This window comes from Salmo salar, chromosome ssa09 (assembly GCF_905237065.1).
Source record: "Salmo salar chromosome ssa09, Ssal_v3.1, whole genome shotgun sequence".
NCBI classification, from domain to species: Eukaryota; Metazoa; Chordata; class Actinopteri; order Salmoniformes; family Salmonidae; genus Salmo; species Salmo salar.
Window position 1 is genome coordinate 159,825,371 of NC_059450.1, and position 16,607 is coordinate 159,841,977.

Genomic DNA, 16,607 nt, shown 5'->3' on the forward strand with positions numbered 1-16,607 from the left:
TGTATATATATATATATGTATCAAAGTTGGCATATTTCCGACATTGTGGATTTACTCAGGCCTCCTTTAGTAACTCTAACAGTATCAGAAATCCACTCTGGAACTTTAATATATCCGTAGAGCACATTATGTTCAACTAAATATATGTGCCTACAGTACCAGTCAAACGTTTGGACAAACCAACTGATTCAAGGGTTTTTCTATATTGTTATTATTTTCTTCATTGTAGAATAATAGTGAAGAGATCAAAACTATTAAATAACATACATGGAATCATATAGTAACCAAAAAAGTGTTAAACAAACCAAAATCTATTTTATATTTATATTTGAGATTCTTCAAATTGCCACCCTTTGCCTTGATGACAGCTTTGCACCACTCTTGGCATTCTCTCAACCAGCTTCATGAGGTAGTCACCTGGAATGCATTTCAATTAACAGGTGTGCCTTGTCAAATGTTAATTTGTGGAATTTCTTTCCTTCTTAATGCGTTTGACCCAATCAGTTGTGTTGTCACAAGATAAGGTTGGTATACAGAAGAAGGCTCTATTTGGTAAAAGACCAAGTCCATATTATGGCTACAACAGGTCAAATAAGCAAAGAGAAACGACAGTCCATCATTACTTTATGATATGAAGGTAAGTCAATCAGAAAATGTCAAGAACTTTTAAAGTTAGGGCCCCCGAGTGGCGCAGTGGTCGAAGGCACTGCATGGCAGTGCTAGCTGGCCCACTAGAGATTCTGGGTTCCAGTCCAGGCTCCGTCACAGCCGGCCGCGACCGGGATACAATGGCGTCGTCCGGGTTAAGGGAGGGTTTAACACTTTTTTGGTTACTAAATGATTCCATATGTGTTGATGTCTTCACTATTATTCTACAATTTAGAAAAATAGTAAAAATAAAGAAAAACCCTGGAATGAGTATATATGTGTATATACTGTATATATGTTTAAATGTATGTATGTGTCTGTGTGTATATATGTATGTATATATACACACACGTGTCCATAGAGTATATTATGTTCGACATTAAAAAGATCAACAAAAATAAATACATCTATATGCATGTAAACATGTTTTTATTGAAAACAAAATACTCCTCATATTAGAAAGTGGTAAAGCTTCATATGACACCAAACATTAGTGGTAGTGGTGGTATTATACAAAGATGGTCACACTGATAAAGGATATTAAAGGTGGCCTGGGTTGGGCTATCATTTTATTAATTACTTTCTCAACTATGCATTTAGATACAAATGTAAAATATAAAATACACGGTTTCGTATGGAATCACTATAGACTATTAGGTTACTGTGTAACAGCAGATATGAGTCTCTCAGAAAGGATGGAACAAATAAATCCAGGTTGCTCCCTCTTGACTCTAAATGTGCAGTCAATGCAAAACAACAAAATAATTGACAGACAGACAGACAGACAGACAGACAGACAGACAGACAGACAGACAGACAGACAGAAATAATGTGTTAAATGTGTATGGTGCCAAGCTTTTACTGGAATGTCGAGAGCCAGACTAAATGAATAACAGTATTCAGCAGTGTGATGATGCTCATCCATCATTCAGACCAAGACTACATTTCCCAAATCTTTAATCCAACTAAGATGAGGATTTGAAACTGGGAAATCTCCTTAACTTGCCACAGAGAAAGAGACTTACATCTAGGAGGTGTTCCCAATGGCACCCTATTTCCTCTGTAGTGCACTACTTTTGACTACAGCCATATAATGTAGTGCACTACTTTTGACCACAGCCATATAATGTAGTGCACTACTTTTGACTACAGCCATATAATGTAGTGCACTACTTTTGACTACATCCATATAATGTAGTGCACTACTTTTGACCACATACATATAATGTAGTGCACTACTTTTGACTACAGCCATATAATGTAGTGCACTACTTTTGACCACATCCATATAATGTAGTGCACTACTTTTGACTACAGCCATATAATGTAGTGCACTACTTTTGACCACAGCCATATAATGTAGTGCACTACTTTATAAGGATCTGGTCAAAAGTAGTGCACCAAATTTGCTAGTAGGTTGCCAATTGAGATGGAAACCTAGAGAATAGAGTTGAGGGAGTTCATTGACATCTATACTGGCGTATATAAACTACCATCAAGGACCTCAGCATCAGCCAAAGCCATAAACAAGCACCTGAATCTAGAAGCAATTCCCAGAGACTTATCTACCAATGTGGATGACAGGGAGAAGTGGAGAACGGGCACCATTTTACTCATCCAGAAAACAGCTTTGAAAAGACCACGCCTGTGCATTCATTTCAAAACTTCTAATAATCTATGTGGTTGTTAAGTTAAAGCTCACATCTGTTCTCTGGTATTCAGAATGAATCAGATCTCATTTTGAACAGACTGCCATGCAGAACATGGAGTGATATTGTCAAAATGTCACCCTAGATTTCACTCCCAGTTGACCTGACAATGGTAAGGTAGAAGCTGTTGCAAAACAGACAGTCTATTCTCTGATTAGAGGCAAGACAGGCTCCCTCCCTCCGTCGTAAACAAAATTGCCCTTAAACATAGTGGAATGTTACAAACCGCAGACTGTTGAAACCTGTAAACAAAGAACTACTCAAAGATAGCTTCACCCTATTCAAATCTAGTCATGCACACTCTGCACGTTTCCTGCAATGCCAATGAGTGGGAATGGGGTCATATTTTGACTATCTGTCCTCTCTTGCAAACAGACAACACATTCAGCTGGGGGGAGGGGCCTATATAAGTTATTTAGATTCAGTTTTGACACAGGCCATCTGATCAGCTCCTCTGAACATCGTTCCTCCGTCTTTATAGCTGTTTCTTTAAGGAGCTACTGCAGGACTTCTAAGATCATTTCTGATTAGGAAGACAAGCAGATCTATCCTCTCCTGTAACTCACAGTTGTCAGTCTCACCACAACTTGTAATCCATGACACATACAGTAATAAAGTCAACTTTTATTACGACTGTTGAAAACAGGAAAGAAGGGCTGCTATATAAAATATAATCACTTTTTATATTGTCAATGGACCAATCTGTTACCTTCATCAGGAACTAGATTATCAGTAAAAAGCAAATACAGAACAAACCATCACAGAACAAACACAGAAAATAGAGAATTGATTCCGTTTAAGTACCGGAAAGTTAAAATATTGGATAGCATTTAAAACTAGTGGTTCGATTTCCACGTTAGTCTAATTGATTTTAATTAAATAAGATGAGAGCATGATTAGCTAACGGCCAGATGACAACAGTCCTTCATAATAGTCACCAACACAGTCCACTACTACCTAATAGGAGCCTGGAACACAGTCCACCACTACCTTATAGTAGCCTGGAACACAGTCTACCACTACCTTATAGTAGCCTGGAACACAGTCCACTACTACCTTATAGTAGCCTATAACACAGTCCACTACTACCTTATAGTAGCCTATAACACAGTCCACTACTACCTTATAGTAGCCTGGAACACAGTCTACCACTACCTTATAGTAGCCTAGAACACAGTCCACTACTACCTTATAGTAGCCTGGAACACAGTCTACCACTACCTTATAGTAGCCTGGAACACAGTCCACTACTACCTTATAGTAACCTATAACACAGTCCACTACTACCTTATAGTAGCCTGGAACACAGTCCACTACTACCTTATAGTAGCCTGGAACACAGTCCACTACTACCTTATAGTAGCCTGGAACACAGTCCACTACTACCTTATAGTAGCCTGGAACACAGTCCACTACTACCTTATAGTAACCTATAACACAGTCCACTACTACCTTATAGTAGCCTGGAACACAGTCTACCACTACCTTATAGTAGCCTGGAACACAGTCCACTACTACCTTATAGTAGCCTGGAACACAGTCCACTACTACCTTATAGTAGCCTGGAACACAGTCTACCACTACCTTATACTTAGAAAGTATAAATATACTTGTTCATGTATTCCTTAAATGGCTCTGGGAATCTCTAACAAGCTTTGTTGGTTTTCATTTACTTGTATTTTTTTTAAATCAAGGAATATATTTGTATTCATGCTGGTCTTATCAATAGCATATGTTAGTACTACCTTATAGTAACCTATAACACAGTCCACTACTACCTTATAGTAGCCTGGAACACAGTCCACTACTACCTTATAGTAGCCTGGAATGCCGTGCCTTTTCTGTAATCCTTACAATCCTTCCAATAATATTCCACTCGTGGTTTTCATTAGAATGGCTGAATGAGGCCTGACTGGGGGTAGTTTGCATTTGTTGGACCCATTCCCACTTGTGTGTGTGTTTGGCCAGGCAGAGCAGTCAGAGTCCAAACTCAACATATTCTATATCACTTGTGCTTCAAAGACAACAGGCATTTATGAGGAGAGCCCTTTAACCCTGGGGTGAAAGCCTGGATTCTGGTCTTTGCATGTCAAAAAGATGTGGCCTCAGGGGGAACAAAAGGTTTACAGGCTCTTTGGAGATCCTTTACTTCTGCCAACAGGGCCTTGTCGTGATTCATCAAGAAGCCATTTGGGTAATTCCCAAGAATTCCAGCATTTGGCTTTAAACATGACTTAAACGTACAGTAATGTTACATTCTCCTTACAAAATAGCGTAACGTTACAACATTCTAGAATTGACAGGTTTAAGATCAATTAGACTCAGAGGAAAAACAACTCCAACATTCTCCAACATTCCTTCATACAATAAAAAGAACAATGACCCTTGATGTGCAATTTAGTGATTTTTTTTTTCTCTCCTTGACTGAGCAGCTTCAAATGCTGTCTCCGGCAGCGTGAATCCCTAGCTCCCTAGAGAACCATTTAATCCTCATCTTCTGTACAAGCACAGGGATCATCTCAATGTACATCAGACAGGGCCGCTTGATCAGAGTAGTAAATCAGTCAGTCTCACACGTCACAAGGCCCAGCCTACACAGTGAGAGATCTGAAGAGATGAAAATGGCTAAGATCTTAAAACTCTGGGCCTGCATCCCATACCCTACTGTCTTCCTGTCCTGCCAAGATGGCTGGGGTTCAGATCAGAAACTGAATCTAATTCTGAAACAAATATACACAACTACATGACTACTACAAAAACATGAATAATACAACAACATGTATACTGTAACAACATGTATACTACAACATGTATACTACAACAACAACAACATGTATACTACAACAACATGAATACTACAACAACAAGAATACTACAACTTGCATACTACAAAACATGAATACTACAACAACATGTATACTACAACAACATGACTACTACAACAACAAGAATACTACAAAATGTATATTAAAACAACATGTATACAGTAACAACATATATACTACAACATGTATACTACAACATATATACTACAACAACAACAACATGTATACTACAACATATATACTACAACATGTATACTACAACATGTATACTACAACATATATACTACAACAACATGTATACTACAACAACATGTATACTACAACAACAACAACATATATACTACAACATGTATACTACAACATATATACTACAACATATATACTACAACATGTATACTACAACATGTATACTACAACATGTATACTACAACATGTATACTACAACAACAACATGTATACTACAACATGTATACTACAACAACATGTATACTACAACATGTATACTACAACATGTATACTACAACATGTATACTACAACATGTATACTGTAACAACATGTATACTACAACATGTATACTACAACATGTATACTACAACATGTATACTACAACAACAACAACATGTATACTACAACATGTATACTACAACATGTATACTACAACATGTATACTACAACATATATACCATAGTTCTACTAAAGGACACTGAGGACACCGTACCATAGTTGTAATAAAGGACACTGTACCATAGTTCTACTAAAGAGCACTGTACCATAGTTCTACTAAAGGACACTGAGGACACTGTACCATAGTTCTACTAAAGGACACTGAGGACACTGTACCATAGTTCTACTAAAGGACACCGCACCATAGTTGTAATAAAGGACACTGTACCATAGTTCTACTAAAGGACACCGAGGACACTGTACCATCATTCTACTAAAGGACACTGTACCATAGTTCCACTAAAGGACACTGTACCATAGTTCTACTAAAGGACACCGAGGACACTGTACCATCGTTCTACTAAAGGACACTGTACCATAGTTCTACTAAAGGACACTGTACCATAGTTCTACTAAAGGACACCGAGGACACTGTACCATAGTTCTACTAAAGGACACTGTACCATAGTTCCACTAAAGGACACTGTACCATAGTTATACTAAAGGACACCGAGGACACTGTACCATCGTTCTACTAAAGTCAACCATTTTAGCTCTGTTCTTTCCCCCACAGAAAACAACACCCACCATCCATCGCTAAATGGAATTTTTCGATCCATAATGTAAACGTACAGGGCATTACAGTTTCAGTTAGCAGGAAGAGAGCAGTGCCCCTGACTGTTGCTGGAACCCTTTGCATAATGGATCAATGTCTTGGGCTCTGAGCCACATACACAAACAGGATTAGCTTCATACCAACACAACACTACACCCACACACACACAAATGCAGGCATGCACACACACGTGCACACGTCATTAACATGTTACTGCAATGTTCTTAAACTTGACCCACGCTCCTTGCATGCCATTGATTTGCAAAGCAGTAGTGTGATGGTCCCAGAAATCCATGTCATAGGTTTATTCATACTAGCTTTAACATTAAACATGTACCTCTGAACAAGCAGTGAAAGCCTCATAAAAGACTAGTCACACATACAGTCAAACAACACCTGAATGCTCGCTGCTTTACATTGACTTCCATCCACCCACCCATCATCCATCCATCCATCATCCCCCACATCATCCATCCATCCATCCCCCACATCCATCCATCCATCCATCCATCCATCCCCCTCATCCAACCATTATTCCATCCCCCACATCCATCCATCCATTCGCCACATCCATCCATCCCCCAATCCATCCATCCCCCACATCCACCCATCCCCCAATCCATCCATCCCCCACATCCATCCATCCCCACATCCATCCATCCCCAATCCATCCATCCCCCACATCCATCCATCCATCCATCCCCCTATCCATCCATCCATCCCCCACATCCATCCAACCATCCGCCACATCCATCCATCCCCCACATACATCCATCCCCCACATCCATCCATCCGCCATACATCCATCCATCCCCCATTCATTCATCCCCCACATCCATCCCCTCATCCCCCATCCATCCACCCCCACATCCATCCATCCATTTCCCCATCCATCCATCCCCACATCCATCCATCCCATCCATCCTCCACATCCATCACCCATCAATCCATCCCCATCATCCTTCCATCCCCATCCATCCCCCATCATCCATCCATCCCCCAACCATCCACCCATCCCCCATCCCCCCATCCATCCATCCCCCATCCATCCCCCAAACACCCAACATCCATCCCCCCACCCACCCATACATCCACACATCCACCCATCATCCATCCATCCATATCCCACCCATCCATCCATCCATCTCCCATACATCCATCCATATCCCACCCACCCATCCATCCATCCATCCATCCATATCCCACCCATCCATCCATATACCATCCATCAATATTCCATCCATACATATCCCATTCATCCATCCATATCCCAGCCATCAATCCATATCCCATCCATCCATCCATATCCCATCCATACATCCAAATCCCATCCATCCATCCATATCCCGCTCATCCGTCCATATTCCATCCATCCATATACCATCCATCCATCCATACTCCCACCTATCCATCCATCCATATCCCATCCATCCATATCCCATCCATCCATATCCCATCCATCATCCATATCCCATCCATCCATCCATCCATTTCCCATCCATCCATTTCCCACCCATCCATCCATATCCCATCCATCCATCCATATCACATTCATCCATCCATCCATATCCCATCCATCCATATTCCATCCATCCATATTCCATCCATCCATATCCCACCCATCCATCCATCCATATCCCATCCATCCATCTATATCCCACCCATCCATCCATCTCCCATCCATCCATCCATATCCCATCCATCCATATCCCATCCATCCATCCATCCATATCCCACCCATCCATCCATATCCCACCCATCCATCCATCCATATCCCATTCATCCATCCATATCCCACCCATCTATCCATATCCCATCTATATCTCACCCATCCATCCATCCATCCATCCATATCCCATTCGTCCATCCGTATTCCATCCATCCATATTCCATCCATCCATATCACATCCATCCATTTCCCACCCATCCATCCATATCCCATTCATCCATCCACACCCCACCCATCCACCCATCCATATCCCATTCATCCATCATATCCCATCCATCCATCCATATCCCATCCATCCATATCCCACCCATCTATCCATCCATATTCCATCCATCCATATCCCATCCATCCATATTCCATCCATCCATATCCAATCCATCCATATCCCACCCATCTATCCATCCATATTCCATCCATCCATATCCCATCCATCCATATTCCATCCATCCATATCCAATCCACCCATATCCCACCCATCCATCCATCCATATCCCATTCATCCATCCATATTCCATCCATCCATATCCCATCCATCCATCCATCCACCCTTATCCCACCCATCCATCCATCCATCCATATCCCATTCATCTATCCATATCCCATCCATCCATATCCCATCCACCCATATCCCACCCATCCATCCATCCATATCCCATTCATCCATCCATATTCCATCCATCCATATCCCATCCATCCATATCCCACCCATCCATCCATCCATCCATCCATCCATCCATCCATATCCCATTCATCCATCCATATTCCATCCATCCATATCCCATCCATCCATATCCCACCCATCCACCCATCCATATCCCATCCATCCATATCGCACCCATCCATCATCCATCCATATCCCATCCATCCATATCCCACCCATACATCCATCCATATCCCACCCATCCATCCATCCATATCCCATCCATCCATATCCCATCCATCCATATCCCACCCATCCATCCATCCATCCATATCCCATCCATCCATATCCCACCATCCATCCATCCATCCATCCATATCCCATCCATACATCCATCCATATCCCATCCATCCATATCCCACCCATCCATCATCCATCTATATCCCATCCATCCATATCCCACCCATCCATCCATCCATCCATATCCCATCCATCCATATCCCACCATCCATCCATCCATCCATATCCCACCATCCATCCATCCATCCATATCCCATCCATCCATCCATATCCCATCCATCCATCCATATCCCATCCATCCATATCCCACCCACCCATCCATCCATATCCCATCCATCCATCCATATCCCATCCATCCATATCCCACCCACCCATCCATCTATATCCCACCCATCCATCCATCCATATCCCACCCATCCATGGATATGGACGGATGGATGGGTGTGATATATCCCACCATCCATCCATCCATCCATATCCCACCATCCATCCATCCATCCATATCCCATCCATCCATCCATATCCCATCCATCCATCCATATCCCATCCATCCATATCCCACCCACCCATCCATCTATATCCCACCCATCCATCCATCCTTATCCCACCCATCCATCCATCCATATCACACCCATCCATCCGTCCATATCCCATCCATCCATCCATATCCCATCCATCCATCCATATCCCATCCATCCATATCCCACCCACCCATCCATCTATATCCCACCCATCCATCCATCCATATCCCACCCATCCATGGATATGGACGGATGGATGGGTGTGATATATCCAACCATCCATCCATCCATCCATATCCCACCATCCATCCATCCATCCATATCCCATCCATCCATCCATATCCCATCCATCCATCCATATCCCATCCATCCATATCCCACCCACCCATCCATCTATATCCCACCCATCCATCCATCCATATCCCACCCATCCATCCATCCATATCACACCCATCCATCCGTCCATATCCCACCCATCCATATCCCACCCATCCATCCATCCATATCCCATCCATCCATCATCCATATCCCACCATCCATCCATCCATCCATATCCCATCCATCCATATCCCATCCATCCATATCCCACCCATCCATCCATCCATATCCCATCCATCCATTCATCCATCCATCCATATCCCATCCATACATCCATCCATCCATATCCCATCCATCCATATCCCACCATCCATCCATCTATATCCCATCCATCCATCCATCCATATCCCATCCATCCATATCCCACCCATTCATCCATCCATCCATATCCCATCCATATCCCACCCATCCATCCATCCATATCCCACCCATCCATCCATCCATATCCCATCCATCCATATCCCACCATCCATCCATCCATCCATATCCCATCCTTACATCCATCCATATCCCATCCATCCATATCCCACCCATCCATCATCCATCTATATCCCATCCATCCATATCCCACCCATCCATCCATCCATCCATATCCCATCCATCCATATCCCACCATCCATCCATCCATCCATCCATATCCCACCATCCATCCATCCATCCATCCATATCCCATCCATCCATCCATATCCCATCCATCCATATCCCACCCACCCATCCATCTATATCCCACCCATCCATCCATATCCCACCCATCCATCCATCCATATCACACCCATCCATCCGTCCATATCCCACCCATCCATATCCCACCCATCCATCCATCCATATCCCATCCATCCATCCATATCCCACCATCCATCCATCCATCCATATCCCATCCATCCATATCCCATCCATCCATATCCCACCCATTCATCCATCCATATCCCATCCATCCAATCATCCATCCATCCATATCCCATCCATACATCCATCCATCCATATCCCATCCATCCATATCCCACCCATCCATCTATATCCCATCCATCCATCCATATCCCATCCATCCATATCCCACCCATTCATCCATCCATCCATATCCCACCCATCCATCCATCCATATCCCATCCATATCCCACCCATCCATCCATCCATCCATATCCCATCCATCCATATCCCACCCATCCATCCATCCATCCATCCATATCCCATCCATCCATCCATATCCCATCCATCCATATCCCACCCATTCATCCATATCCCACCCATCCATCCACCCATCCATATCCCACCCATCCATCCACCCATCCATATCCCACCCATCCATCCATCCATATCCCATCCATCCATAAATATCCCACCCATCCATGTCCCACCCATCCATCCATCTATATCCCATCCATCCATCCATATCCCACCCATCCATCCATATCCCATCCATCCATCCATATCCCACCCATCCATCCATCCATCCATATCCCACCCATCCATCCATCCATATCCCATTCATCCATCCATATCCCATCCATCCATATCCCACCCAGAAATCCCTTTTTTTCAACAGGCTAAATCCTCACCTGTAAATACATAATTTCCCAAGAGCATGAGGCGATCGTCATAACGGATTAGTATTGTTTTCAGTAAGTGGTTTCCACTGGTCGGTAGTGTGACTATGACAGGTAGTGTGACTATGACAGGTAGTGTGACTATGACAGGTAGTGTGACTATGACCAGTAGTGTGACTATGACCAGTAGTGTGACTATGACAGGTAGTGTGACTATGACAGAGGAGCTATCAGCCATGGTTTGCATCCCAAATTGCACCCTATTCCCTATATAGTGCACTACGTTTGACTAGGGCCCTGGAATAGGGGGACTTTTGGTTTTGACGATGGCCCATAGGGCTCTGGTCAAAAGTAGTGTACTATGCACTACAGTAGATAGGGAATAGGGGCCATTTGAGACAGGAAGAACAGGTTCTAAGGCATGATGCTGAAAACAGGATGTAGGCTTGGGGGTGGGGCATGTTGGCGGCTTAATATCCATATAATTCATCAAATTGCTTGCTTTAATCTAGGGTTTACGGACACAGCAAACTCTGCTTTCTCAAACACACTGCAGCTTTATAGGAAAATACTGCGTAGTGGTATAATCCCTGCTTTATGACCTCTATATCCACATAAGAGATACAAGTCTATAGGACATGATGGTTTACCCATCGAATTGACCTTTTTTTTTCACAATCAAAGTTCCCACAGTCCAAAAAATAAACAGGCACTTCACTGGTTAGACAACTTTCAAATGATCAATCAGTCACCAGTGCATTATAATGAAGGAATACTTCAAAATGAGTTGAGAATGATAATGTCTTCACTATGTATAATTACTGTGTAATCATTCATTATCTGGATCCTTCAGACCAGATGTGGAAACATCAAGCCAAGTAGGATCTGCTATAGATATGGCGTTCATATGGTGTCTAAGTAGGATCTGCTATTCCGTTCAGATGGTGTCTAAGTAGGATCTGCTATAGATATGGCGTTCATATGGTGTCTGAGTAGGATCTGCTATTCCGTTCAGATGGTGTCTGAGTAGGATATTCTGCTATTCCATCAGATGGTGTCTAAGTAGGATCTGCTCCGTTCAGATGGTGTCTAAGTAGGATCTGCTCCGTTCAGATGGTGTCTAAGTAGCATATGCTATTCCGTTCAGATGGTGTCTAAGTAGGATCTGCTATAGCTATTCCGTTCAGATGGTGTTTAAGTAGGATATGCTATTCCGTTCAGATGGTGTCTAAGTAGGATCTGCTATAGCTATTCCATTCAGATGGTGTCTAAGTAGGATATGCTGCTTTTCCATTCAGATGGTGTCTAAGTAGGATAGGCTATTCCGTTCAGATGGTGTCTAAGTAGGAGTAGGTTCATGTTGATAACCCAGCGGTTATTGAACGCAACACCCAACGCAACCTCCAGTCGTGTTTGTTAGGCTGTCTAACTACCTGGGAGGTTTCGTGCTGTGTGCTCACCTGAGATAATAAGAACTGCGTGTCGTCATGATGTTGTATGGACATGTTTATGTCGGCCCGGAGCCTTTAACAGCGCTATCGCCATCTGCCTGTTACCACCGTCACTTCACTTCATGTCGTCTACCGACACGGAATTATTCAACAGACAAATCCATTCCAAATTCATTAGGAAAATAACCTATTCTTTGCATTGTAAATATGTCAATGGATATTTTTTTTCTAGGCTACTAACAATAATATGTATTTGTTGACATGCTGATTTAAACCACGTTATGCTAAATATTGATTAAAAAGATAATACAACTATCCATAGAAAAAACATTATGCCATTAAAATCAAGAATGTGCATTGTATTTCAAGTGCTTACCTTGTATATTGACAGCCAGGAGGACAATCCAAACACTCGCCAACATCGTCATGGCACTTCCAACTCTCCGGACCTCTGTGATAGCTTCCCCCGAGTGGATGGAATATGTTCAGTCCAGATGATTTACACCAGGCATGCAACTTCCAGTCCGTCCGTTGGTTCGGAATACGCCGTTACCTTGAGACGCGAAGTCGATGTGAAAACTACTTTCAAACTAATGAATTAATGCGAGCCCGACGTGGAAAGCGCCAATACTTAACTGACTAGTTATCCCTACGTTCAGTAGCTCTGAACTACGCAACTCGAAACGGTGGAACGGACCGTAGATCGATGAGCGGATCTCCCGCGAGCTGGAAAGATATCCACGGCGCAATTTACGCACAACCGAACAACCGAGATGATGCGTTCTTTACCGGAGTTAGGTGACTGAATATAAAGCGTCCAAATAGAGGTTTATATAGTGGTGGAATCAGGCAGCAGGCTATCCTCAGTCTACCTTGAATCCCGTGTTTCATCCAGTGCTGCAGCTCTCCGCTGCCTAACCCCCCTCTAGTATTTTGGAATAGAGGCGAGGGGGCGGGAGGTGCTCGACGTCTCAATGACAAGTTCTAGAAAATACAACGGATAGTTATTCTGAATGATGCGCGTCCTCGGCTGCAGATGATATCCAATAGAGGGCAGTTCTGCAACGATCTTCTTTACTTGTTTTGAACGAAACAATAGCCGAAGTTCCCTCTTTCTCCCGGCAATGGAATCAGGAGATATAGTTTTTTATCTTTTCTTGACTCAGTAGAAAGAGCAGATTTATATCCGGTAGTTCATTCGATCAATACTTGTCATTAAATAACCAAAGCTCTTTTCATAAAACAGCCTGCAATCCCGGTATGCGGATTTTCCCACAAAGACTCCACAACCTGAAATGGCACAATGTATCTGACAAGCTCTGAGCACAGATCCAAATCGATGACGTTAGACGAGGAGGGGCTAGGACTGTCATGAAAACGCATCAGGCAGCAACAGCCAGAAGCAGACTACTTTAGCACAAAACTAAAAATGATAACCTATTAGCAAATATATGTAAGCCTATTTCTAGATCTCAGTATCTTTATTTTCTATTTCTATATCAGTGTCTTAGGTCCTGTTTCTAATTCTCAGTATCTTATTTCCTATTTCTATATCTCTGTGTCTTATTTCCTATTTCTATATCTCTGTGTCTTATTTCCTATTTCTACATTTTGTTGTCTTATTTCCTATTTCTATATCTTAGTATCTTATTTCCTATATCTCGGTATCTTATTTCCTATTTCTATATCTTGGTATCTTATTTCCTATTTCTATATCTTGGTATCTTATTTCCTATTTCTATATCTTGGTATCTTATTTCCTATTTCTATATCTTGGTAAAGTATTTTTCATTTTTATATCTCAGTATCTTATTTCCTATTTCTATATCTCGGTATCTTACTTCCTATATCTCGGTATCTTATTTACTATTTCTATATCTCTGTGTCTTATTTCCTATTTATATATCGCAATGTCTTATTTCCTATTTCTATGCTTAGCATCTTTTTCCCATTTCTGTATCTCGATATCTTATTTCCTATTTCTATATCTCAGTATCTCATTTCCTATATCTCTTTTTCCTATTTCCCATTTCTGTATCGGGGTGTCTTATTTCCTATTTCTGTATCTATGTGTCATAATTCCTATTTATATATCTCAGTGTCTTATTTCCTATTTATATTTCTCTGAATCTTATTTCCTATTTCTATGCTTAGCATCTTTTTCACATTTCTGTATCTCAGTATCTTATTTCCTATTTCTATATCTCGGTATCTTATTTCCTATTTCTATATCTCAGCATCTTATTTTCAATTTCTATATCTCAGTATCTAAATTCCTATATCTCAGCATATCTTGGTATCTTATTTCCTATTTTTATATCTCGGTGTCTAATTTCCTATTTTTAAATCTCGGTGTCTAATTTCCTATTTCTATATATCGGTGTCTTATTTCCTATTTCTATATATTGGTATCTAATTTCCTATTTGTATGTCTTTGCATCTTATTTTCTATTTCTATATCGCAGTGTCTTATTTCCCTCTTCTTTATGTCTGAGTCTTATTTCCTATTACAATATATTGGTATCTTATTTCCTATTTCTATATCTCGGATTCTTATTTCCTATTTCTATATATCGGTATCTCATTATCTCAGTATCTAATTTCCTATTCTATATCTCAGCATCTTCTTTCCTATTTTTATATCTCTGTGTCTTATTTCCTATTTTTATACCTTAGTATCTTATTTCCTATTTGTATGTCTCAATATCTTATTTCCTATTTCTATATCGCAGTGTCTTATTTCCTATTTCTATATCTCCGTGTGTTATTTCCTATTTCTATATCTTGATATCTTATTTCTCATTTCTATATCTCGGTATCTTATTTCCTATATCTCGGTATCTTATTTCCTATTTCTATATCTCAGTATCTCATTTCCTATTTCTATATCTCAGTGTCTTATTTCCTATTTCTACATTTCTGTGTCTTATTTCCTATTTCTATATCTCGGTATCTTATTTCCTATTTCTATATCTCAGTATCTCATTTCCTATTTCTATATCTCAGTATCTTATTTCCTATTTCTATATCTCAGTATCTTGTTTCCTATTTCTGTACCTCAGTATCTTATTTTCTATTTCTATATTGCAGTGTCTTATTTACCATTTCTATATTTCTGTGTCTTATTTCCTGTTTCTATATCTCTGTATCTTATTTCCTGTTTCTATATCTCTGTATCTTAATTCCAGATAGAAATGCCAACATGATTTATTGGTCTTTATGTCAGAGAGGCATGTTTGTTCTACGTTACATATTAATATCTAAACATTCCAAAATGGTGTGTCCTGCTGAATGCGCAGCCTAGACCAAACCATTTCAGACCAATCATGATTACTCCCCAGATATTTGCAGATATTTGTAGCCCCCCAATGCCTTTGGGTTTGACACAACCCCTACCTGAGCTTTACCAGAGTAGGGCAGAGTGGAACAAACTATTTACCTATTCCATGACATACAGGTACATTCTAAATAGTTATCAATATAGAAACAATTATCTAATTACTCAAGAAGTTGTACTTCCTACTGTAGCGTTAACATTCAATTGTCAAATGGCATGATTAATAAAGTTAACTTACCAGAGCA

General features: G+C 41.1%; 1 protein-coding gene across 4 annotated transcripts in view; it reads right to left on the reverse strand.

Moving 5' to 3' along the window:
- The window catches only part of LOC106613399 (nectin-1), a 610,857-nt gene extending 596,512 nt beyond the window's left edge, over positions 1-14,345 (reverse strand). For 2 of the 4 annotated variants that reach the window (XM_045724942.1, XM_045724944.1), the window contains exon 1: positions 13,402-14,344. In XM_045724942.1, coding sequence (XP_045580898.1) covers positions 13,402-13,453 — 52 coding nt within the window. In that variant the 5' untranslated portion in view covers positions 13,454-14,344. Of the gene's footprint in view, positions 1-13,401 lie in introns of all 4 variants that reach the window. The other 2 variants (XM_045724940.1, XM_045724941.1) reach the window with 2 other exon arrangements.
- Positions 14,346-16,607: the final 2,262 nt, after the last annotated feature.